The 24,925-nt window shown below is 44.8% G+C and overlaps 1 protein-coding gene across 1 annotated transcript; it reads right to left on the minus strand.

Moving 5' to 3' along the window:
* Positions 1–677: 677 nt before the first annotated feature.
* Positions 678–24,819, minus strand: MAL2 (mal, T cell differentiation protein 2). The gene is made up of 4 exons (XM_066265768.1): positions 24,548–24,819; positions 10,457–10,627; positions 5,759–5,914; positions 678–2,979 (listed from the first exon to the last, which is right to left on the minus strand). The coding sequence occupies exons 1-4, from the start codon at positions 24,677–24,679 to the stop codon at positions 2,908–2,910; spliced, it is 531 nt and encodes a 176-aa protein (XP_066121865.1). The 5' UTR covers positions 24,680–24,819; the 3' UTR covers positions 678–2,907.
* Between the last annotated feature and the right edge of the window lie 106 nt (positions 24,820–24,925).

Below are 24,925 nucleotides of genomic sequence, written 5' to 3' on the forward strand. Positions count from 1 at the left end.
TAAATTGTAGAATGGGATTAAGTGGCACCTGGAAGAAGGCGAGCCCTTAATTACAACAAAAAAAAATGTCCTAAAAGATGACATCTACCACCCATGACTATGTTACTAAACATTCTGCTAAAAACTTCTCTGGGGAAGTAAAAGGATATTTTTGGATATATAAAATATGTAAAATTGGGGAAAACAGAGGGCTCCATAGTCATTATGCCCTTTGGAGCCAGTCAGCTCGGGTTTCAAGCCTAGCTTTCCCACTTGCTAGGAACATGACCCTGGTTTCCTTAACGTCTGGGTTTTACTTCCACCATCTTTAAAATAAGACAAATAAGAGTTTCTACTCCCTAGAGTTGCTATGGTGAGGATTAAATGAGCTAATATTTGAAAAAAAAATGCTGAGGACATTATCAGGCATGTATTAAGCATTATATAAACACTTTTTAAATAAAATAGAGTATAATTGAAACTTCCTTTAAATATTACTTCCAAAGACTTACCTCCTTGACCTTCATTAAAGGGAAAAGATTTACTGACATTTCCCGAGAGACTGTCTTTCTGCTGGAATGTTGAAGGCAGACCTCTTTTATGTATTATGAGACGAGAAGTTCCAAATCTGTCAAGTTTACTTCAAACCCTTAACTGAATTTCAAAGTGAATTGAATAAAAAATAGATGACCAAAAAAGATTATCAAATGAATACTTTATTAGAGTCATAACACTTTAAAATAAATTTTTTTTTCATCGTGGAGTTACCAGATTTTATAACCAACCAACACTTTCTCATTTTTACAGCTAATATATATAAAGAAATTCTCCAATGCCATCATTTTTGTTCAAATGCTTTGTCACTCAACACTCTTGACCATGATTAGTCTACAAATCTAAGTCTTCACAGTTAGATGAGTTTTAGACATGGTTCTTAGTGATCGAGTAGCAATCCATTTACAAAAGTGCCATCCACGCAGTTCCATAAAATCATTTAATATAATGCCACCAAGCCCGGGACCTGTTAGAGCTTGGAAACGAAAATAAAATCTCACAACTAAACCTAGCAGACCAACTTTAAATAATTCTGACGAGAGTGGATTATATATCCTTATGGCACATTTATGTCCTCATAATATACAATTCATAATACAAGTTTAAGTGTGTGGTGTGAAGCTGGGAAAACCAAGGAAGTCAGATATTACAGAACAGGTAGGACATGAGTATAAAGTCCTAAGACTGACATCCTTTTGCCACATATTGAAGCATGTCTTTTTTGTCTTCTTAACTACCTCACAAACAGACTCTAATCAGATTCTTCTTTCTAAGGGATTATGACAGCAATGGCATTTGGTCACTGAGCATGGGTCATGCTCCTCATTCTGGATTGCTCTGTGCTCCCCGGCATCTCATAGCCCTACTTGCACATGGCACTCTCGGCAGGGGATTCAGCCACAAAAAGCCAATGGCTGAAAATGCAGAACGATCCAAAGGCCTCTCTTCCCAGAGCCAGCCCTCGCTGGGTAAGAGGTGAGTCCCTAGTTTGAACAGTGTTATGGGAGCTGGAGCCTAACCTCCCCCCCTCGGGCTGGTTTGGCACCTCTCCACAACCAGGGGCTCTGTGGGTCAGTGACAATACTTTGCTGTGCTACTCAACCAGACATGGTTTTGGGGACAGCTATTGCTTTCAAACCGATTGTGTGTATCTGTCACCAATGCAGACACAACCTAGGCAATAGGGTTATTATCTAAACAAGTAAGACTCTTACAGCTTTAAGTTATATTTAATAATCTACTCAAATTTAACCCAGAGAGCAATGTAAAATAATGAGAAGTACAAAGTTAACCCTTGAGAGCTCTATTTGGTAAAGCCTCACGAATCTACACACAAACATTCGTATATTCATGCACAGGGCAAACAGCTGTATTCTGAAGCATAAATAAGTCCAAAGTAAGACAGAAGTCGCTGGATACCAATTCCAATAGTGGTGATTGATCTCTGGATATCTCATTTTAAAGGTGCCAGATGAGAGTTTTGCTTAGGTGTTCAGAGACCCTAAGCTGGATGAAAAAGCTAGGGTTCAGCTCATAAATTCCATTTTCCTACACTCCAGACTCTGCTTGAAGTAGCCTGAGAAGCCATTAACCCTTCGAGGGTAAGTGTTTCACCATTAACACAAGGGCAATGTGATTATTGCATAAGGAGACTATTGGGTGGCTTGTCTAATTAGCTTTATACTTCTCAGGATCAGTTCAATAAAATAGAGAACACATAACTAAGGTTTTCCCCCAGAAGTCTGCAAACTATAGCCTGCAGCCCACAGGCTAAATCCAGCCTGCTGCCTGCTTTTGTAAATAAAGTTTGATTGGGACACAGCCACACTCATTCACTTACATTTTGTCTATGGCTACTTTCACGTAATAACAGGAGAGGTGAATAGTTGTGACAGACACTATATGGCCCAAAAAGTCTAAAATATTTACTCTTTGGGCCTTTAGGGAAAACGGGCACTAATTCCTATTTTACACTAAAAGACAGAGTTCCGTGGGAAGCCTATCTGAAATGTGTTTTGTTTTGGGGAGTTTTGGTTACTTATTAAAATTAAGAATCACATGACTTAGCAACTAAACAAAAGAGATACCCATTTTTCACAAACAGTATCTGTGTATTTTATGGATATAAAAGGAAATTTTAACAAAAAAAAGTAAAAAGAGACTGATGTAAAATTAAAGGCCATTTCTCTGTTGAATATTGTAATAAAATTGAAATTCTGTCCTTAAAATAAACCAAAACTGACTTAGATTCTCTCCACATACTAAGGAAACTGCTTTTGGAATACTGTTCTGTCTGGACAAAATGGTATCCACCCCGATGAGACAAATAAAGTAGACAAATGCAACCAGTACGCAGTTAGTGTCTAAGGAGTGTTACGGTCGCCATCTTCGTAGAGCCAGACCCAAACTGCAACCATAACAGGCTGTCGTCAAAAAGGCAAAAATCTAAGAAAAAAGAAACAAAAATTCTCATCAGATTTGTAACAATAACTTCAAGAAAACATTCATTCTTGCAAACAGTCATCTATCTGAAGGCTGACCAGCCCACCTATTGACACTTTAACACTTACAAAAATGATTCACAGTCATTTCTTTTTTTGGTGATTTGAAAAGGATTTCTTTAGCATCAACTATGTGCACATCAGTACATTTGATGCACATAAACAAACAGTAGATATTGCCCTGATTTGGGAATTTATGGTCTATAGAAAACAACAAGACAAAACAATTAAATATAATAAAACAATATTATTTAGTGTAGGAATCTTTTACCAGGAAACTATAGCTCTGAGAAGGAGTGTCATATAAACCTATAGAACATTTTCACAGTGTAATTATCATACTGCTATTGTCCCCACCCATCTCTGATCTAGACATTGCTGAATGAGAATGACCACTTTTGATATCTCTTATTAACAACCAGGAATTTTTCTCTCTCTAAGGTATATTGAAAAAGAAAGAGAAGTGAGGAATTCTATAGAATGTCACAAATGCATGGCTCATATGTTTAAGTATTATTGAAACTCAGCAACAAGATTTATTTCCACTGAAGTATATGGATGAGAGGGGACTTAATGTAGAACTTGAAGCACTTAGAGGTTTCCTACAACAGCTTCACTTAGGCACACAGCGAAAGGAATGATAACAGACAGTCACAGAAGAGGGACATTTAAACAAAGTCACACTATGGAGAACACTGAAAACTGAATTTTTTAGGGCAAAGGAATATTAGTGAAAAATTAATGACATCCACCATTAATCATCAAGTACTTGAGCACCTATTATCATTATTTTCCCTCTTTTTCCAAGTGAGAAGAGGGGAGATAGAGAGACAGACTCCCACATGCGTCCTGACTGGGATCCACCTGACAACCCCCTTTTCAGACTGATGCTCTGCCCATCTGGAGCTACGCTTGTAACCAAGCTATTTTTAGCACCTGAGGTGGTGGCTCCACGAGCCATCCTCAGTTCCTGGGACCAATGCACTTGAACCAATCAAGCCATGGCTGTGGGAGGAGAGGGGAAGAGAGAGAGAGAGAGAGGGTAAGAGAGAAGGGAAAGGGAAGGGAGAGGGGTGGAGAAGCAGGTAGTCGCTTCTCCTGTGTGCCCTGACCAGGAATCGAGCCCAGGACATCTACATGCCAGGCTGACTCTACCACTGAGCCAACTGGCCAGGTCCTAGTCTTATAAAAGTAGGCTCTTAGGGCAAATATAAATAAATGGATGAGGGGCTACTTCATGGATCCAAGAGTTGTAATGAGAGTCTAGCCCTCACTATTGAAAGGAAGGGGATAGAAGCAGTAAAGGAAGATCTACTGGGAATGGATGACTAATAGAAAGGACACTTGATGGAAAAAAATGTCAACTCGAAGTCCCTGAACATTGCTTTGTAAAACTGTAAAAACCAGTAGTTTCCTAACTGTTCTGCACACCTCAGAGATGATGAGGTGGACAGAGGTGGACTTATGAGAAGGACCATGGGCACCATTCAAGACCCTCTTTCCCACTCCAACCAGGGCAGGTAGGCTTCTACCTCCTGCACTTACTGGGTTTTAAATAAGATTCCATTAAGTAAAGCAGTTACATTTCTTATAAAAGAAAGTATAAAAACCACAAGCCTTTCAAAGCTAGAACCATGCATCCTATCTGTTGCAATCCTGCCTGCCTTCTATCATGGCTGACCACGAGGGCATTCTGACAATCCCAACAGACGCCTGGGAAACTCATGACAGTAGGTGTTGGAATCATCGGCCTTCTACCCTTCAAAACCCAGACTCTAGACCTGTGCTGTCCAATATAACAGCTACCAGCCACATGTGGCTATTGAAATGTAAATGTAAATGAATTAAAATAAATAAATTAATGAGTAGCAACTGTATTGGATAGCACATATATAGAACATGTCTATCATTTTAGGAAGTTCTATTGGACAGCATTGCTCCAGACGTATGTTAATGGTCTATGGGCAGTCCTGGACTGTTTATAGCCTATCTGTGCACAACAGAATCAACAACTTGCTATATGGTCATATTCAATATCAGGAGATTTCAGGCAATAATTTAGATGTCTGACACCTTAAAATTATCTATTAAAACAGAAACACTACATCATTTATTCAAATTACCTATGCAAATACAGAGTGATAAACTAACTTAAGTAAATGAATTTAGGAGGATAAAGTAATTCAGCAAATTCCTCCGAGGGCCCTTCCTCTCTATACCATCTAATGTAACGGCCAGCGCATCTGCCTCCCACTCTCTGGACCATCCTCGTCCTCAGTGGCAGGAACTGCACCGTACTCATCTGTGCCCAACACTCAGCCAATTACCTGCCTCATGGTAGGCTCTCAGTCAATACTCACTGAATTCAAATGCATTACAAATAGGTATTGAACAGGGAAGAACACAGCTCCCTTACCATGTCTGAAGTTACAAGAAGTAAAAGGCACAATGAGTTCTTTTTACAAAGCCGACTTTGTTGTGTAGGCCAACCACCGCCATGGACCGCTCTAGTCTTACATGACTGTCAACTTCTTTGTGCATCAGTCCCATCACCCACAATGCTCGGGGTAATGCTAGGACTGTGGTCAGAAGGCTATTGTACAGGGAAATAGCGAGGATATGTCTGATGCTGATGACTATTACTAGAGAAAACTACTGTTGCCTGACGAGTTTCTTGGAGACCTTGAGCGTGGAAGGGAAGTGCGTCGCCGTCGAACACTTACTGTAGCTGCTACATTTATGTTATACTGGTTACTGCTCAGGAGAGGCTGGATGGCCACGGTCGTGTTACAGTGCAGATCGTGCAGGGAGGTGGCCGCCGCCTCCAGCAGAAAGGCTCCAAAGTAGAAGACAAACACTGTGAAATGGTAAGCGAAGTCCTGAAGGAGGGGGGAGAGAGACACATCTACAATTAAAAGTAGTAACATGCATTTTTGTTGTTGTTGTTGTTCCTTATATCAAATGTTGTTGTTCCTTATATCAATGTTGTTTAGGTTCAGGAAGATTGGAAGTTCAGTCATTCCTGACCTGCATTCGCCACTGCTTTCAGCTGCGTCAGCAATGGCAAGCTATTGGAATCCAGATGAAAATCAACTGGCCCTGTGTAATCGGCACAGAGGCAAACCTTCTGATATGCTGAGTTTTATAATAAAGTGTATAACCTTTGTTTACATGAAGTTGCCATAGAGATGAATATTAGCGTTAACATAAAAAGGAGTAATATATGCTGTCCTTAAAATTAAAGTAAAACAGCATTTAAATTATATTATTTATTATAATTATACAACAGCTCTATTACTGTAGTGTATTATGTAGTTATATAATAATATATATATATACACATTTTATAATTATTTTATTTTTTAGCAATTATTTTTATCTATTACTTTGTCATACCATACATTGACAGATAGACCCATGAAGTCATAGAATTCAATAACATTTCTCCTGACATTCTAAAATAAATAATAAAATCATATACTTCTACAAAAACTATAGGACATTTTCATATAAAATCAACAGTTATTAGGTTATTTCTTGTGTGGCTGGCACTGATGTGAAGCATGACTCTACTAAAATTCACATCATCCTACCTGAATGAATCTCTCTGTAGCACGCAGCTCTGTATGTTTGCTCACACTTCCCATGTACCAGAAACTTCACGGTCTTTATCATTCATCCTTACAATTACCGTTTATTAATCTCAGTTTACAGATAAGAGATTTCTTTTCCTTTTAATTTTTTTTTTTTTTTTTTAGTTAAGTGACACACAGATGAACTTTGGAAGGGAGAACTCAAGCCTACATAGGTCTGTCTTGTTCCAGAGTCAACTTTCTGGACATAGTATATATTTTTATTTCACCATTTATACCAGCATGAGACAGCTTGGGGAAAAAATACAAAAAGACATCTACAAGCATGCTAATTTAATTTCATGATAGATAAAAGCTACAGGCAATAAATATTTTAGTTAATATCTACAACAAATGCATCTAGAAAATTAATTGTTTATCAAAATGTACTCTTGTTTCCTTCATGAACAGTGTACAGGCAACCTTAAACCATTATCACAAGGGGAAACAATTATTCTTTCAGCAGTTAATGTCCAACAATTCCAGAATGTAGCAGTTCAAAATTGTAACCATCTGGTGTCAACACTAGGATAGGCCCAGCTCAAAAACTGTCCTGGTTGAGAGTGTACCAGATGTATGTATTACAAAACCTATCAAAAACAACCAGGTGGTCAAAAATACAGAGTATACAGAACATCTCAGAAGAAGAGAAAATAAAAAAGAATCCTTTTCTAAACATGGCAAGCCTTTGAGTAAACTTCTGGAAGGCAAAGCGGGCCCTTTGCACGCCTGCCTACCATACAACAAGCCTGTGCAGTGAGAACCTCTGTGCTGTGTGGCCATAGCATTTCCCCTCAGTACAAGCAGACTGTTCCAGCTTGAAAACAAACAAACAGGATAAACTCTGCAGATGACCAATGGAACTGGTAGGGTAGGTCTCTCTAGTTTCTTAGGAAGCCTAATAAATTAAAAAGGATAAGAATGACTGCATTCAATACCAACAATAAGATTCAATAGAAACAAAAGGGAAAAGAATGTTGTGGACATATGTCTAATGAAACCAGGAGTGTTATCGGAAGAACATTTAAACACTGAAGGAGGCATGTGTTTGGGCCCTGCAGGATCCTGGAGACTCGCTGCTTCTTCAACAATGAACCCTTTCGTTGTTGGGCTATTCGGAGATCCAGGAAGGTCCCAGAGGAAGGGCCACGGTGATGGAAGCCGCAGCCCTTGGGAAGAGGCAGTAAGTTGGGGCTTGACCATGAAGTAACTAGTACCAAAGCACCAGTAGGGCTGTACTGGTGCAGACTGGTCCAATACCATCCTTGAGCCTGACACTAAAACATCCTGATGACTCACCAGTATTAGGGACTGACCGATTCCCTCACACGTATTATGGGAAATAAAGAGGAGATCAGGCACCTAGTTGTAACTTAAATATGAACCTTTGATCTTCATCACTTGAGCCATTACTAGAAATATTTTCTCATCATTAATGAGAAATCAAGGCAAAAAGGTAAGAGCACACGGTAGCAACCTGAGAAACAGGACTCGCAAAGATTTCTCTGGCAAGCCTTGGCGTGTCTAAGGAATGATGATTATTGCTACAAGGCTGAGCATTTTGTAACACATTAATTCCATTATTCTTTCACCGCACCTGGTGCGGTAGGTAGGTGTGATTATTACCATTTTATAGAGGTTCAGTGTTTTACCCGAGGCTACACACTTCCCGAGCAAACCAGACCTAACCTTGAAGCCTGTGCACAATGGGAGGCAGGGCTCACACTTGCCCCTGAGCTTTACACAGCCCCTGCCGTTTGCCCCTGGGCTGGTGTGACACAGGCAGCCACGTTCACTAGACTTGACTGTTGACCATATCTGAGAAGACAGTCCTCCTCATGCTCTATAAGTACGACAAGGACAAATAATTTTCCTCTAACAGCTGTCCTGAAGCTGCTGAGTAAAACACTATTATGCTTGAGAGGGACATATATAAAGCCTGACTCTAGGCCTGACTTAAGTTTCTAAACACCAATGTGTGATATGAGCCAAAGGGGGGTGCATCATGAACTTGGTGAAAGTGTTGTCCCCATGGATTGGAATTCACGCTCCACTGGGCCATTCTGAGATCGGCCCAGAGAATGAACAACCACACGCCTGCAAGAGGCCCCTTGTTACACGGGAAAAGGGAAATAAATTGATCCAACTTAATGGTGTCATAATTTGAAGAATTGTGATGGTTGTAAATTCATTTCTTTCTTTCTTTTTTTATTTATTTTTTATTTTGGAGAGAGAAGGAGAAAGAACCAGAAAATTCAATTTGTTTTCCACTTACTTATGCATTACTCACTGGTTGAGTCTTGTATCATATATGCCGTGACCAGGGATTGAACCCACAACCTTAGGTATTGGGAGAATGCTCTAACCAACTGAGCTATGTCTGGCCAGCGCCATTCATTTCTTAAAACTTACCAATTCTTGATAATTTAGGACAGGAATGAAAATGTAGGCAATACCCTGTTTTATGGCACATCTCAGGTATTGGGATTTTTACAGATTGCAGATTGCGGCAACCCTGAGTCAAGTATCGTAGTACTGGTTTTCTAACAGCATTTGCTCCCTGCATGTCTCTCCGTCACGGTTTGGAACTCCTCACAATATTTCAAACTTTTTCATTATTACTATATATGTGACCAGTGATTTTTGATGTTACATTTATGCTAGTTTTTTTTTTTAATATATATATATATTTTTTTTTTTACAGAGGCAGAGATAGACAGGGACAGACAGACAGGAACGGAGAGAGATGAGAAGCATCAATCATCAGTTTCTCGTTGCGCGTTGCGACTTCTTAGTTGTTCATTGATTGCTTTCTCACATGTGCCTTGACCGCAGGCCTTCAGCAGACCAAGTAGCCCCCTGCTGGAGCCAGCGACCTTGGGTCTAAGCTGGTGAGCTCTTTGCTCAAGCCAGATGAGCCCGCGCTCAAGCTGGCGACCTCGGGGTCTCAAACCTGGGTCCTTCCGCATCCCAGTCCGACGCTCTATCCACTGCGCCACCACCTGGTCAGGCCAATTATGCTAGTTTTGGGGTGCATAAGCTGCACCCATACAAGAGGGCAGACTTCCTCATAACTGTTGTGTGCTCTCTCCGGCTGTGCCCTTCCCCCCCACCCCCCGGCCTCCCTTCTCCCCGAGACATAGCAATACTGAAAATAGGCCAAGTAAAAACCCTAGCATGTTTTCGTAATGAAGTATCTTTTATTTAGGGTATGTACATTCTTTTTTTAGACACAATGCTTCTGAACACTTAGTGGACTACAATGCAGTAAAAAACATAACTTTCATATGTACTGAGAAACCCCCAAATTTGCGTGACTCGCTTTATTGCTACATTCACTTTACTGTGGTGGTCTGGAACTGAACCCGCAATATCTCCGACCTGTGCCTGTAAATATAAAACAACCCCTTTCCTTTCCTCGATATTTGGAGAGTAGACTATGTAGCTACTTGTTTTCTGAAAATAGTATATATACATTTAATATCTGAAACAGAAATCAATGGAAAACTTCAAGATCTATGTCACAGGGTCCATCTCTCAACGGCGTCCGTTCAACAGTTCAATCAGCCTAACACGACTCATGGGTTGTACAAAGTAAGACGGCCTGTGAGTAAAGGTCGTCTGCTCAGCATGCTGGCTGGGACCCTGCCCTCCGGCTAGGCAGCCGCTGTGCGTCCGACCTTTATGGTCCCACCAGAGGCAACAGAACAGAGATCAGGCATTTCAGGACCAAAGGAGGGAGTGATCACTTTCCCACATTTTCCTGAAAAAGACTTAAAAATCCCTTACCAGGAAGTTCCAGTTGGCATCGATCTGCGTCACCATGCCCGAGAGGAACACCCCCAGGAAGAGGAGGGAGAAGGTGAAAGCCATCACGGACACGAACATGACCCATCCTTGGAGCAGAGGTAGAGGAACGTTGGAGGAGGCGACCAAAATCCAGACAAGTCCCCCGAACAGCTAAGGGTAAAAAGAAAAATGGCAATGAGTCGGGCAACCGACTGGAGCGTGCCCCTCCCCAGCCCCCGCACACGCCCCCTGCAACCCCCGCCCATCCTCTTCTTGACCATCATGGGAGACGCCCTTTCCGCAGGTGCCAGCCCAGAGCTTTTGCTCGCAAGCCTGACCTGACTCCACATCTGTCTCTGCACCTGCCTTCATGCTGGACTCACATCCTCAGCCCGTGGACAGGTCCAGCATGCTTTCATCTAAAAACATTTTCCTCTGACCTCCCCTCCATTCTAACTACTGCCCTCTCTGAGGACTGTCCTTCCAGTCAAACATTTCTACAAATCCACCTGTGCGGAGTCTCCGCCCCTTCTTGGTGCTACTCTTCAAACCGCTGTACCGTGGCTTCCACTCTCAGCGCTTTCTGAGTTCGTTAGCAAACATCGGCCATGACTTCCTAGCTTGTCACGTCCAACCACCACGTGGCGGTCCTCATCCTAACCTAGTTGTACATGTGAAACTATTGCTTATATACCGAATAAATGGTTCGGCTGTTGTACACGATAGCAACCAATAACATCTGCCGTCATTTATTGATACTCTTCTATGTGCTGGCCATGAAAATAGGTACTTTAGATATTCACAGATCTAGTTTTCATACAGAACCTGCCTATCAGGCACTGTGCCAAGTTCTAGGAGGAAAATGGCAAACAAGCTATACTTGGTCTTCGCCATCACAGAATTCACAGTCTCTTATAGCAAAGAGACAATTAAGCAAGTGATTAAAAGGCTGCTGCATACATGTCAAAACCGTAGAATGGGGTGTGTGTATGGGGGGGGAGTTGCAGGGTGAGGAGAAGGCTGCTCCTGGGCAGGAGGAGGGTCTGGAGATGACCTGGTGGGAGCTGACAGAGAGGCTGGGGGAGTTGGAGACCGAGCTGCAGGTCCTGAAGTCAGGTCAGGGAGTGAACTGCACCCAAGGGCCACGGGAGGCCAGGAATCACCTGAGCAGGAACTAGCATGACAGATTTGTATTTAGAACTTTCTTCCTGGCTAAAGTGTGACATGGACCGGAGGGGAGAGGATGGAGCTAGGGACCACGTAGGAGACTGTTAGAATGACAGAACATAGACTAGACGCAGGGCACTGAGCATGGGGAGACGCGAATAGATCAGACAGAAGTTTAAGGAGTAGACAGGACAGTAGTTGGTGACTGATCAGATGTGGGGCATGACAGCAAAAGATCAGATAAGGAGAGTACCCAGACTGATGATGTGGGCACCTAGGGGCACGTGAAATGACACAGGGGGAGAAGTGGTCGGGAGGTGAAGATAGTAAGTTTCATGAGTCTAACAATGGCAGGCTCTTCCAAACCACCACTAAAACCAGGACGGCTACACATCCTTCACGTGGCATGTCGGGTCCTTTTTGATCAAATCTGTCATTTACATCCTTTCTCTTGACACTAAGCCTCTCACATTTTATACCACAGGAAAAAAATCCAGAGTCCAAAGACAAAGCTCTTTCATGTCTGTGTGGCCTGACATATGCTGGCCAAGAATGTCCTTCCCTCCCCCACGTATATGTGAGAAACTCCCATTCATAGCTCATCTTGGATAGCACGCGATCCAAGTCTTTCCTGAGTTCCACCCTATGCTCAGGACCCCTCCCCTCCTCCGGGCTCTGCTCGCTCCTCGTTGTACATAGTTACACTGATGAGACACTCTGTAACTGAACGTCCTGGCTTCTAGTCCACAGGCTTTCTCAGACCCGCTTGGCAGCCTGCTGCCTTGTGTGCCTCTACATCCGAAGCCATTTATTAATCTGCGTGATAATCCTTTCCGAACTATCAGTCAAGCACTATGCTACATCTGGACACACAAAAACCTAGGCTCTATCCCTGCCATGAAGACACCTACAGGCAAGTGGGAATCAACACAGCCCCATCTGTCCCATCCCACACACGCAGATGATATCACAGAAGCATGTGTCTCTGGCATGCAGAAGGTTCTCACAGGTTCAGTGGCGAACGAATAAATGCCTAGGGTCCATAGGAGGACAGCTGGAGCTCCAAATGCTAAAAACCAGTAATCATCTGTATCTTGCTTCTTAAGTATTTAGGTAACATTCCAATCACAGAAGCCACTGAAAGTTAAAAACATAGTTTTTAATTCAAGTTTCTTTTTTAAAAAAGGGGTCTAGTTATATAATTCATGACTAGTTTGAAAAACTATTTGGAAAGCATAATGAATTATCACTTGAGCGATGATAACTAAACACCAACCGAATAAATTTATAATTGTGGTGGTATATCTCAGTCCTCACTTCAAGTCAGACACTAACAGTCCACCCAGAAGTAATGAATAGTAATGCACATTAAAAAATTTAACCACGTTATTAGTAGCTATGAAATAAATAGTGATCCCAGTAAAATATCTTCGACTCTTTCATATTGTTTAAGAAGTGTTTGATGGTGGTGGTAAGATCTTTAAATCTTTCTTTTTTCCCCCTCAGCCTCTTCTTTCTGGTAGCCTTTTCTTCTTCCACTACAAAATAATCTATGTTACCTTAATCACTGTTTAAGAAATAGACTTTGTTTTTAACTATCAATTAACTCAAGAGTCATTTATTGGAAGGTATAAGTGTCGAGGGTAATAAAAACAATGGGTCCTTGTTTATGAGGGGCAGGCAGACTCAAATAGATATGCACAATTATATGACAGAGGAATTGTGATAAACTGACACCTCTGGAGAAGAAAATACACAATCTTTTGGAATGAAACAATTATTTTGCAAACCTGGACTGGACCTCAAGTTGGCCAGCCTAAAATCTACTGCCAGCCACTACAGGATACTCCAGAAAAAAAGGGGGGTGGGAAAGGCAAGCCTCATCTACAGGAGCTCTGAATAAGGGAGAAACAGACACCATTCAATCCGATTCAGGAGCAGATTGCGGAGAGTGCTATAAAAAGAGCTGGACACAGTGTGCTCTGGGAGGCTGGCCGAGGGGCGGAGCATGCTGGGAGCCTGGATGCAGGCAGGGCTTGAAGCGGGTTTTTAAGGCAGACCAGGGCTCTGCTGGAGAGGGGGCGTGCCAATGTGGCACAGTGTCCCTTAATTGTTCTTGTCACATTAGAATAAAGCCCTCTCAACACCTCAAAGGCTTGGAAAGGAAACCTGAGCACTTTTGTGAAGAGAACAGATCCCCCCCACCCGTGTTGTGTGTGTGTATTAATGGGTGGGCAGGGAGGAAGGCAGGTGAACAAACACACACTGCGCACCTCCGTCAGAGGTCCTGGGAAACGCAGGTACATGTTCTGCTCACTACAGTAGCTTTGGGAGCTGAAGGATGGGCCAGAGAACAGATGAAGCCTGCTTTAGAGATCCACCTTCCTCGCAGTAACACTGTCACAATGGCGTCACCGGGGCCGCGACACAATGATTTCTTCCCCAACTCAACTCACGTATCCCTTCTGCTAAAAGCTACCTTTTCTCCCGACCTTCTCAACCTGGCTCTAGTTTTAAAAATTCTTTTTATAACGTTACCCACACTCAGTCTATTCCCTTCCCCTAATGCTGGACGTTGTCAGGCCCTGAGCATCCACCCAACACACTGTGAACCCTGTTATGTAGACGTGACTCTGGAGGGAGCCTTGTTCTCAGCCGTGAGCAGCAGGGCTCATAAATGACTAAAATCTGAGTGTGAACAGCTGACACAATGTCGCAGCTGCTGCAGGGAGCACACCCGCGGACCGGGAGTGCCTTGTCTGGCCCTGTTGTTCTCAGCTCGGGTCCGAGGCCACTCCGATGTCTTGTCTCTCCCTGCTTGCCATCGCTCGGTGGTGTCCAAAGAAGTCTGGTGATGCAGAAAGCTCCCAAATGTACCACATTTTTTCAGAAAAATTTCCCCAGGTGTACGGCAGTATAATCGACATATAGCATGCACTGTACGCTCAAAGCGCACAGCACAGTGATTGACCTACACGCAGTGGTGGGGTTCAGCCGGTTCACACCGGTTGTTAAAATGGTACTTGAAATCAGGGTTCTCTCTAAGGTGGGCGCCTGGGCAGCCGCCCAACGTGGAAATCACATTACATTCCTTACTCTCTCTTAACATTCATCTGCTCAACAGCGTATTCTAGGCGCCCATAGTAATGTTCGTTCCGTCCATAGGTGAAAATAATTGCAAGTGAGGAGGCAATCCAGAAGCAAAATGGAAATATCTTAAATAACAGTCTTATTGTTTTCTTGTTAGGTATTATTTAAGATTTTTTCATTAATATTTGAAAACTCCTATAACATAATGTAGTTCTGTGTACCTCTTTCATTGTTCTTATTTAAGTATTAAATGCATGAAATCATAAACTATCTTTCAGTGTATCGGTTTTTTACACTTAAAACAGCCAGTAGGGCACAGAACCAGTAGTTGCATGATATGAACCTCTCATTGCCGACACGGGCTGTGGAATGACCACCACAGTACAATTGTCAGCCTCCACCACCGCACACCAGACCTATCGCCTTCTAAAATTTCTCTCGGGAATGAAGTCAGGGCTTATGACGCTGAACCTCAAGGTGGAACAAAAAGACAACTGGACGCCCAGGCATTCAAAGGCTAAGCTTTCAGTCTTGCCGGTGATGCCCCCCCCCAGCCTTCTGCGTTCCAGGCACACCCACCCCTCAAGCGCTCAGATGGATTCCAAGTGGCAGTTATTCAACTGCTACACATCCCTACAACAATGACCACCGTGGGGGCTCCGCACACCTTTCTCCCTTTAGCTCTGCCCCTGCAGGCCAGGCAGGCGAGAGCTGGTGGAAACCCTCCCGCAGAAAGCCACGGAAGCGTTCGTCCTCACATCACACTGAACCGAACCCTCACAGTTGGGAGTCAAAACACATTTTCCCCAGAAACTGTGGGCTGGTAAAAATACATGACCCCATGGGACAATATGACACTGAGCACACAACAGCTCTTGTCATTCTGGTTACAGGGACTAAGACTTCTCAACTTTTCTCCTCTTTGGATGGCATTCTTATGTTCCCAAAGGATTCTCTCGTGGCAAACACCCTTTTTGTTTTCAAATGTCACTTATTTCCTAATAGCAGGCTTTGAAACATGCCCTCCGACATCTCAGCTAATAATTTTCAAAGCAAGTTGACACCTTCACCTTAGTACACTCTTATTATTCACTAAGTAAACAGGCCGATTCCAACTCTGACCTATTTCCAGTCAATGTCTGGCATGAGGACAGGGAAAGGTAAGTGGACATGAAGGTATAAAAGGCTGTTCAACTGCCCCTAAGGAAAAATACTTCATTATTTAGAACTTTCTGTATATAATAGAAAACCCTCACTTTTGAATTCTCTTATTATTTACATATTGGGTACTTCATCACTTGATAGCAATAAAAATCAACAAACCAGCAAACCTAGAGGAAAAGAATATTATCTCTCTGTATGGCTTACAGAATCAGGATGAGTAAGAGGGTGAAGGTAACAAGGATATTAAAAATAACTAGCATTTATAAAGCTCTATGTTCCAAGCACTGTTTTAAGTGCTTATTTGTACCAATCTAGTCCTCAAAAACACTGCAAGGTACTTAGTATTCCCACTTTACAGATAGGTTAGGTGAGATAGAGAGTCATTAATAACTCAATGGCTGAGTTACCCAGTTAATAAATGTTAGACTTGGGATCTGAACCTGGCAATTGGCTTCCAGAACTTATGATTTTGATATTATACTAATCTGCTCCCCTCAAACTTCAGTGTTCATTCTGGAGCCAGTGTTCTTTCTGGAACAGGGGTTCTATTCTTCTGCCGTCGATGGGCTTGGTGGGAGCGGGAAGAAGGCTGACTCCCTGAAACGATGCCAAGTCAGAGAGATAAGTGCATCATCATTTTTCTGAGGATACAGTCCACAACTTTCATCAGAATCACAAAGGGTTCTGTGGCCCCACAAAAAGGTCACAACACCTTATCGACTTAATGGATGCTTTTTTATTGGGTACCAATAAACGAAACCACCTGGTTAAGGAACTATTTAATATGTTTATCAATTGATCCCCTAGTAAAGAGATCACCGACAATGAACTCCATGTAATACACAACTTGCATTCCAAAAAAGATTTGTTTTAAAACTGGGAATATACTTTAGCTAACAGATGCAGATGTGTCCACAAGGCGGCATGTAAAGGTAAATTCATTCCTAACGTGACTGCGGGCAAGTGGTCCGAGGCGGAGAGCGCACTGCCGCGTGCCCTTCGAGCTCACCTTGCCCCTCACCGATCCGAGGTGGAGAGCGCACTGCTGCGTGCCCTTCAAGCCCACCTTGCCCCTCACCGATCCGAGGTGGAGAGCGCACTGCTGCATGCCCTTCGAGCTCACCTTGCCCCTCACCGATCCGAGGTGGAGGGCGCATTGCTGCGTGCCCTTCAAGCTCACCTTGCCCCTCACCGATCCGAGGTGGAGAGCGCACTGCTGCGTGCCCCTCGAGCTCACCTTGCCCCTCACCGATCCGAGGTGGAGAGCGCACTGCTGCATGCCCTTCGAGCCCACCTTGCCCCTCAACGATCCTTTCCTTACCACCATTTTTTTTTCTTTTTTGTACTCTGGCCTCTGTTTCTTATCCTCTGCATACAGAGTTCATTACACTGGTCATTCTACCATCAAAATTTTTGCTGGATGCCCTGGCTGGATGGCTCAGTGGTAGAGCATTGGCCTGGCGTGCAGGAGTCCCGGGTTCGATTCCTGGCCAGGGCACATAGGAGAAGCGCCCATCTGCTTCTCCACCCCTCCCCCTCTCCTTTCTCTCTGTCTCTCTCCTCCCTTCCTGCAGCCGAGGCTCCATTGGAGCAAAAGATGGCCCGGGCGCTGGGGATGGCTCCTTGGCCTCTGCCTCAGGTGCTAGAATGGCTCTGGTCGCGACAGAGCGATGCCCCGGATGGGCAGAGCATCGCCCCCTGGTGGGCAGAGCATCGCCCCCCGGTGGGCATGCCGGGTGGATCCCGGTGGGGCACATGCGGGAGTCTGTCTGACTGCCTCCCCGTTTCCAGCTTCAGAAAAATACAAAAAAAAAAATTGTTGTATAACTAAACTCCATTTTTCCAGAAAGACATAATGTCTTCTAGAAAGATTTCCCTGGCTGGGTGCCATCTCTTGGTGCTGCCGTGGCTACTGATGGGCATACCCTCCATGCTCACAACCACTGGTCTAACACCCCGGGTACACAGGTGTGTTGCACCCTCTGCATTGTGGAGCCAGAGTGGGAGACCTGGCCTTAAGCATCTCTGAGTACTCGGCACCCAGGACAGCGCTTTCTGTGAAGGTGACCCACTGCCTTCCCCTGAAGTGCCTGTGTAAGGAGCGGTTCTAGGAGAAAATGCTCCGGAAGTGTGAGGCGGGAGGCTGGGAACACTGCTGTCTGAAGCCTCGCTCACCCTCTGCTCCGTGATGCGTGTATAAAAATAGGCACGAATCAGGCAAAGCAGGAACATGTACTTCTCAATTTTTAAGTTATTACTGGCAATGCTTACTACCTGGTACAAGATCTGAGGTCTAGAGTGGAAAATTATGAGGAAGTTGGCATCTTTTGCCAGTCTAGCTCATGACACTTCTTTTTCATCTTCAGGCCCCAAATTTGTTCAGTTTACCTATTCTGCTGCAATTGACACTGGGACTTTTGACCAAAGTAGAGTTTATCTTGCACCTCACCCCTCCCCCACCCCCTCCTGCCCTTCTCCATCAATCATCATCTGTCCTCCTGGCCTTGGACTGGCCCTGGTCCAGTTCTAAATCAGAGCTATAAGTTGGCAAGATTTTTTTGTTTCTCTGTTTTTAGCCTTTCCTTTTTTTTTTAACCAGGAAGAGAAAAACAATGTAAGTTTTGGGAAGCAATGGGAAATGGCATACATAAAAGAGGCCCAGGTACAGACGTCCTACTGTGAAAGAGGTTTTGCTTTTTAGACTTACATTTAGAAATATGTTTGGGGGTGCCATAAACAAGTGTATTTTCTTTGTCCCCATGTGACCCAAACTTCTATTTGCTTTCCCGATAGCTGATGATGCTCACCTTGAAATGAAAAGCACATATCACAGAGGAGGAATATGTTTTGGCCCCTTTTACTCTTATTTATTTATAATTTCCCTAGATTTTTAAAATCCTCTTTTCATGTTGTAGGTAATTAGTTATCCCCTAGGTTAAAAATGCCCATGCATGCTGGTGCCCTGATATTAGCAAGAACTGTGCAAATCCCTGCCTCTTTTCTTCCTTTTTTATCTCCCTCATTTCTAAGAACTATTATACAGCAGTTAAGAATGCCATATATGATGGCTATGATAGGACATAGCCCGTTTCATATAAAATGGGACACAGGAAATCAGGCCAAGCCTAGCAATTCCTGGAGAAGAATCATGACATTTTAAGAGTTGGGCAGGACTTGAGAGGGCGGGCCTTCTCCGACCCAGCCAGCTTCTCTAGAATATTTCTACACTGTTCAGTTTGTCCCACAGAAGAATCAAAGAGCGTCTGTTCAGTACGGCAGGTGCGCGACATTCGGCATGCCAGCCTGGTTCTGTCCTTTGTCGCGACAGTCTTTTCTGTTCGTCCATATCAATGTAGATATACCGCATTCACGGCTCCTACTACCAGGTACAACATTTATATTGAACACCGTAAAACAAATCTCCCATTCTTGACCTTGTACTTGGGAGCTCAAGGTCAAGGTTTTCAGCACCTTGGTTTCAAGTTTTCCATACTTCAGTTTTCCATGTTTCTTACTGGGCTGCCAGTCAGGGCCAGTGACTGCTGCAAATAATCACTGGCAGAGGCATTAGCTTTCTTTCTCTTATGAAGTTTTAAAGGCGCTGTACAAGGCTGGAGATTTGTAAACTTAGAGGCAAAGGAAAAATCTTACCTAGAGAATTAAAATATGTTTCAAGAGGGACAATATCCATGGCTAGCCCCTCTGCACCATTGCAAGCACACAATTTCTCTTTGCAACCAAAAAAGGTATTTTCTGGTCAAGAAAAGAAAACTCCATGCATCTGAACATTGAGTGTTAGTCCAACTCAAGCCAAAGCTTTGGGTTGAAAACAACCCGAAATCCTTTCTGTAGAGGTATCTGCATGACTGCACAGGCCTGCTCCACAGCCCCTCCCTTCCCATCATCCTTGCGTTAACATTTGCTTTTCGGGCACAACTGCCCCGAGTTACAGCTTATATTTCAGGTTGGCGTAGTATCATTTCAGGACACATCAAACTCCATGTACTTGCTAGACCTCCTGAGCCTCAGGTTGGTCTCTCTTCTCTGCTTCCTTCCTTCGTCCTACCTCCGGGTCTCCCGAACCCTCATCCGAACCACTACAACAAGCCCCTTAACTGATCTCACTGCCTTCAATCTGGTTTACAACCAAACTTCACCACTTAACAATGGCCAAAACACAAGACTGATCAAGTTTATCCGTGTCCTTCAGCCACTCCCCATCATAGACAGTAGAAAGTCTATGCCCGGGTCTCACTTCTCAGCAAATCACAACTTGAACTTTACCTATTCTTTTTTTTTTTTTTATCCCTTTTGTGCCCCCTTCCCACACGTCATGTAAAAACAAGCAAACGAAACACCGGGACCACTGCCAGAACCTACATGCCATGGCCTTTCTTACCTCAGGTTTGCATACACCCTCATTCCTCCCTCGAATTCTCTCTCCTGCTTTTTCTGTCTACTGAACGTCCACACTTGATTGAGGCTAAGCCCAATGTCACCATTCCATAAAAGTGGCCTGCGCTGGCGCCCCCAGTGGCCAGATGTACTCTACCCAGTTTTCCAGTAGTGCTCATAACCCAACCTGATCACTTCAAACACAGCACTGTCATTCCTTCTTGACTTTATACTTCACTGTACAGGAATTTCTTTTATGGGCAGGAGCTATGTTAATTATCCTATTCCCAGGGCTTGAAATAAGGCCTGATGCATACCAGATTCTTAATTATTTGCTGTGTAAATAAGAATTATTGTGGTGTCCAAACACTAGAGTCAGAAGCATGTGAATAAGAGCCCTAAAATATGTCCCATAAAGAGAAACGATAATGACTATTTCAGGGAATGTAGATGGTTTCCTAAATATGGAAACTGAAACACACTGAGTTCAATAATGACCTTCGTTCTTTTCTGTGTTTAATGCTATTACATCCAATCTTTCCTGGGCATTATACCAGTTAAGCTCATTGCGGACAGGGGCCCTAAATAGCTCGTTCAGTCTAACAGCACAGACGCTCCAATGTCACTTTCTTATCAAGAGACCTTCCAGGAAAACACTTTAGCTGCAGTTCACCTTCCATGCCTGCACTCTTTCCTGAAATGTCGGTATCTTTGCACATATTTTCTCAACCAGGTTACACACCCTTCGCGGTGAGGAAGGCAGTCTCAACACCTTTGTTCCCAGAGGAGTGCCTTGCACAACAGCAGTTATTTAATAGATAATGCAATGAGAGACTTAGAAAACATGAATTCAGAAAACACTGAGAAATAGAAAAATGATAACTTCTGAAGGTAAGGTTGTCCATTCCAAACTAAAAGGCTTCACTTTGCAAAACCAATTTGGTGTGGTTTTGTCTCTGTGACATGCATGCGTTGGAGAATTGAGCCGTGCACAAAAATGAGGGGCTGACAAGGTAGGTATCTGGGCATGGAACACACACCTGCTTCTGCAAACCACCCCATGCACATGTGAAGTTCCCATAGTCTCTACCTAGGAAGCTAGTACTATAAATTGCTTTACTCAGTGCTGTTAGGCGGGCACTGTTTGTATCTTTTGAAATGTTTCCCAACACTCGGCTTCTCCCTGAATGATTGTGAATGGGGTATATAGTAAGGGAGACAGGAACTGAACTCTTAGACCAAGTTACTGGTTAGTGTGAGATCTGAACTCCGCGATCACGGTTCCATTCACTCAGTGAACCACTGGCAGCCCAGGCCATTTTGTCGCGTGCTGTTTGCCACGTGGTAGGTTTTAGACAGCAACAGGACATAACTAAAGAAATTACAAAGGCAAATGAATTGCAAAGGTTAAAATTACGAAGAAATTTGGAGACATCCAGAAACCCTGAAAGCTGCTAAGATCATTGGTCCCCAGAAAGGAGATTACCTAGAGCGTAGAACGGCTCCTAGCGAACTGCACATGTAATTGACAGGGTGAGGAATTCTGAGAGAGGGCACACTTCAAAGGAATCAGAAAACAGAGGGAAATTAAGAAAGCCGGGACCAAAGGCGCTTCAGAAGTGTTCATTTGGCTCATATCTGTGCATCTGTTCGGTGTGGGCATGCTAGAGAGAGGGGCAGCCGACGGCCTCTGTCCCTGCTCTCTGAGAGCGGTTAACCCAGTACCTGCAGGGGGTGCGGAAGGACCAGTCCCGGAGCCACCCAGGACTTGACTCCAGGGTGGCCTCTTGCTTCTCTGAAGACACTAATTTCATTGGATTATTATGATCTTTTTACTTTGGGGGGGGCGTAGAGTGGGGAGGAGAGAGGTAGTAGTCAAGTAGAAGAGGTAATGGAGGCTTGAGATGGAAACCTCTCAAGATGTTTGGCCACAAGAAAAAGTAAAGAGAAATGGCCTTTGCAAGGGATTCTGTTCTGGCCAGATGAGGGTCCTCGATGTGTGTTGGGGCTAAGAAGCCAGAGGAAATGGAGAGCTAAGAGGAAGAACCAAATGTTTCTATGAGACTGGGGTCCCTCCTAGGATGGAGAGTGGTAGACATTCTAGAGAGAGAGAGAGAGAGAGAGAGAGAACTCCCATCTCTCTCTTGCAGAGAGAGAGACCCCGATAAAGGCCTCTCTCAATGTTTCCCAACCGTGACTGTACATTAGAACCTCTGGGATCTTTTTTAAAACCCAGCAGACTCTGGGTGCTCCTCCAGAGATTCTTATTTAATTAGTCTGGGCTGGCAACAGTATTTTAAAAAGCTGCCCAAGTAATTAAGTACAGCTAGAGTTGAAAACTAACCACTGGGCCAGATAAATAGAGAGAGGTGGGGGTAGGGGAGAGAAAACAGACTAACTCACCTTCCACTCTTTTCCCTCAGAATCAGGCAGTGTTTCTGAAAGTGCCACGTGCCCACAGGTGATTTGTGAGATGAGATTCGATGGCACATGGATAAGCCTTCTTTTCATATATATACATATACAGTTCCATATATGCATGTGTATTTCTTTACATATAGCTGCTTACAAAATTTAGGGGATATTTCAAAATGAATATGAAGCTATAAAATATCCCCTAATTTTTGTGAGTAGTATATATACATACATACATAAATAAGCATATATTTGAATAAATATTTGGAAAACTTAACCATCATATCAAATTTGAGAATTCATTGCTTATGATGCGGAAGTTTAGAAAGTGATTCTATTTAAGTGAACATTTTGTACATTCTAATAAAACAAGCAGCATGCAATAGGGCAAAACTTTTAAAAGTATGTAGACCCTGGAGTTGGGGGAACACGGAATTAAAGTAGCCCAGAACCTATGAAATCCTTCTGCTCAGATCTTAACTTTCCTCAACGCGTCTCCCTCCGCACAGCAGTGCACTGGGACTAGTGCCAAACACTCCCCACGCTTCTCACAGGGATGCCTGTGCCTCATCCGATGCATTTAGATGCTTCCGAACTGGGCTCAGACTCAAATCAGCCTCTCCTAGCCACGCAGTGCCGATCTGATTACTGATGTCACAGCCTGTAACTCACTTATCTACTTCTTCAGATTCAAATCTCAGCTAAACTTAACTTAGGGTGGCCTAGCCACCTTAGCATAATAAGGCAGAAAATCAATGCTCACAAGGTGTTCCGGCCCCACAAGCACACAAGGGACACCCAAGCGACCCAAATCCATGTTGTGCAAACTCAAAAGGAGGAGGCGAGGGGAGAGATATGAAAAGCCCAAACCGAGCAAACAAAACCAGCCCGCAGGAGAGGCTGACATCTCACTCTATTTGTAGTTCTCAGGGCATGATGCAATTTTGGGGTTGCCCAATTTATGTTTGCCAATTTCCCCCCTGGTCCACAACAGGCTTCAAAAGCTTCCAACTCCATAAAATTCCTTAAGAAAAACAAAAAACAGTTCCAGTCTCCAACAAGACTGGAGACAGGCCAGGTGACCTCACCTTCACTTAGGCCCAACAAAGTGTGCGGAGAAGGTCTGGGGATGTATAGGTAAACCAGGAAAAAAGAAGGCGCCGAGGGAGGGAGGGAGGAACTAGCCAGCCTGGTTTGTACCTTTCCGTCGCCGTTCCCACGCCCACTTGATTAGAAACTGCCAAGGGCACCTACATACAGGCTTCACTTTTTCCCTGCCCAGCCTCCTAAGCCCCGATCCTCTCCCCAATCCAAAGGACTCTCAAAATGGCAAGCGAGGGAAATGTCCAGGTCTTCAACCCTCCTCTTCTGCCTGTCACCTCCCGCCCCGCTTTCCACATGGTAGCAGCCTCCGGGTCACCAGCCATTGGCGACACCTTTGCACCACCCAACAAAATGGCAGGTTAGCAACAGGCAAGGCCGAGAGCGCCTGCTCTGGCTGCAGCCAAGGCCGGCCGCTGGCCACGCCGCCGGGGGGGTGGGGTCTCTGACGGCGCCCCCAAACCCAAACATCCTTCTCTTCTCCAATTCCCCACACCTCGGTCCTACCCGGCCGCCTGCTCGCTCTCTCGGGGCCGTTTCTGTCGCCGGCGGGGGCGCAGGTGCCCGCGCTAACAGGTGCCAGCGAGAGGGTCCGCGCGCCCGCGCCGCCGCCCAGCTCCAGGGGACCCCCGGGGCGCGCAGGGCAAGGCCACGTCAGGGGGGCAGCTGGGGCGCGGCCAGGGTGACAGCGCCGGGGTCAGGGATGCCGCGCCCAGCCCTCGCTCCCCCGCGCGCCCCGGCCCAGGCCGCCCCACTTACAATCTCCAGGCAGACGAAGGCGCCCGAGTAGGTCCGCAGGATGTCGGGGCCGGCGGGCAGGGTGACCCGAGGCGCCGGGAAGGACACGGCGGGGTTCGGGGGCGGCACGACTGGCGCCCCGCCGGCTGACATGCTGCCGCTGCCGCTGCTGCGTCTCCGCGCGTCGCCGCCACTGTCGCCGCCGCCTCCCTCCACCCACCTCCACCTCCCGGACTCCCGCCGCCGCCGCCGCTCGGTTCGCGGGGTCCGGGCGCGCCGCGGGGAGGGGGTGTGGCCGCGCTGCCCCGGGCCTCGCGGGGCCCCGCCCCGTCACGTGGGCCCAGGTAAGCGCGCCACCGCCCTGGCGCCCGCGCCGGTCACGTGCACAGGTGCGTCCAC

The sequence above is a fragment of the Saccopteryx bilineata genome, chromosome 3, assembly GCF_036850765.1.
Source record: "Saccopteryx bilineata isolate mSacBil1 chromosome 3, mSacBil1_pri_phased_curated, whole genome shotgun sequence".
Taxonomy (NCBI): domain Eukaryota; kingdom Metazoa; phylum Chordata; class Mammalia; order Chiroptera; family Emballonuridae; genus Saccopteryx; species Saccopteryx bilineata.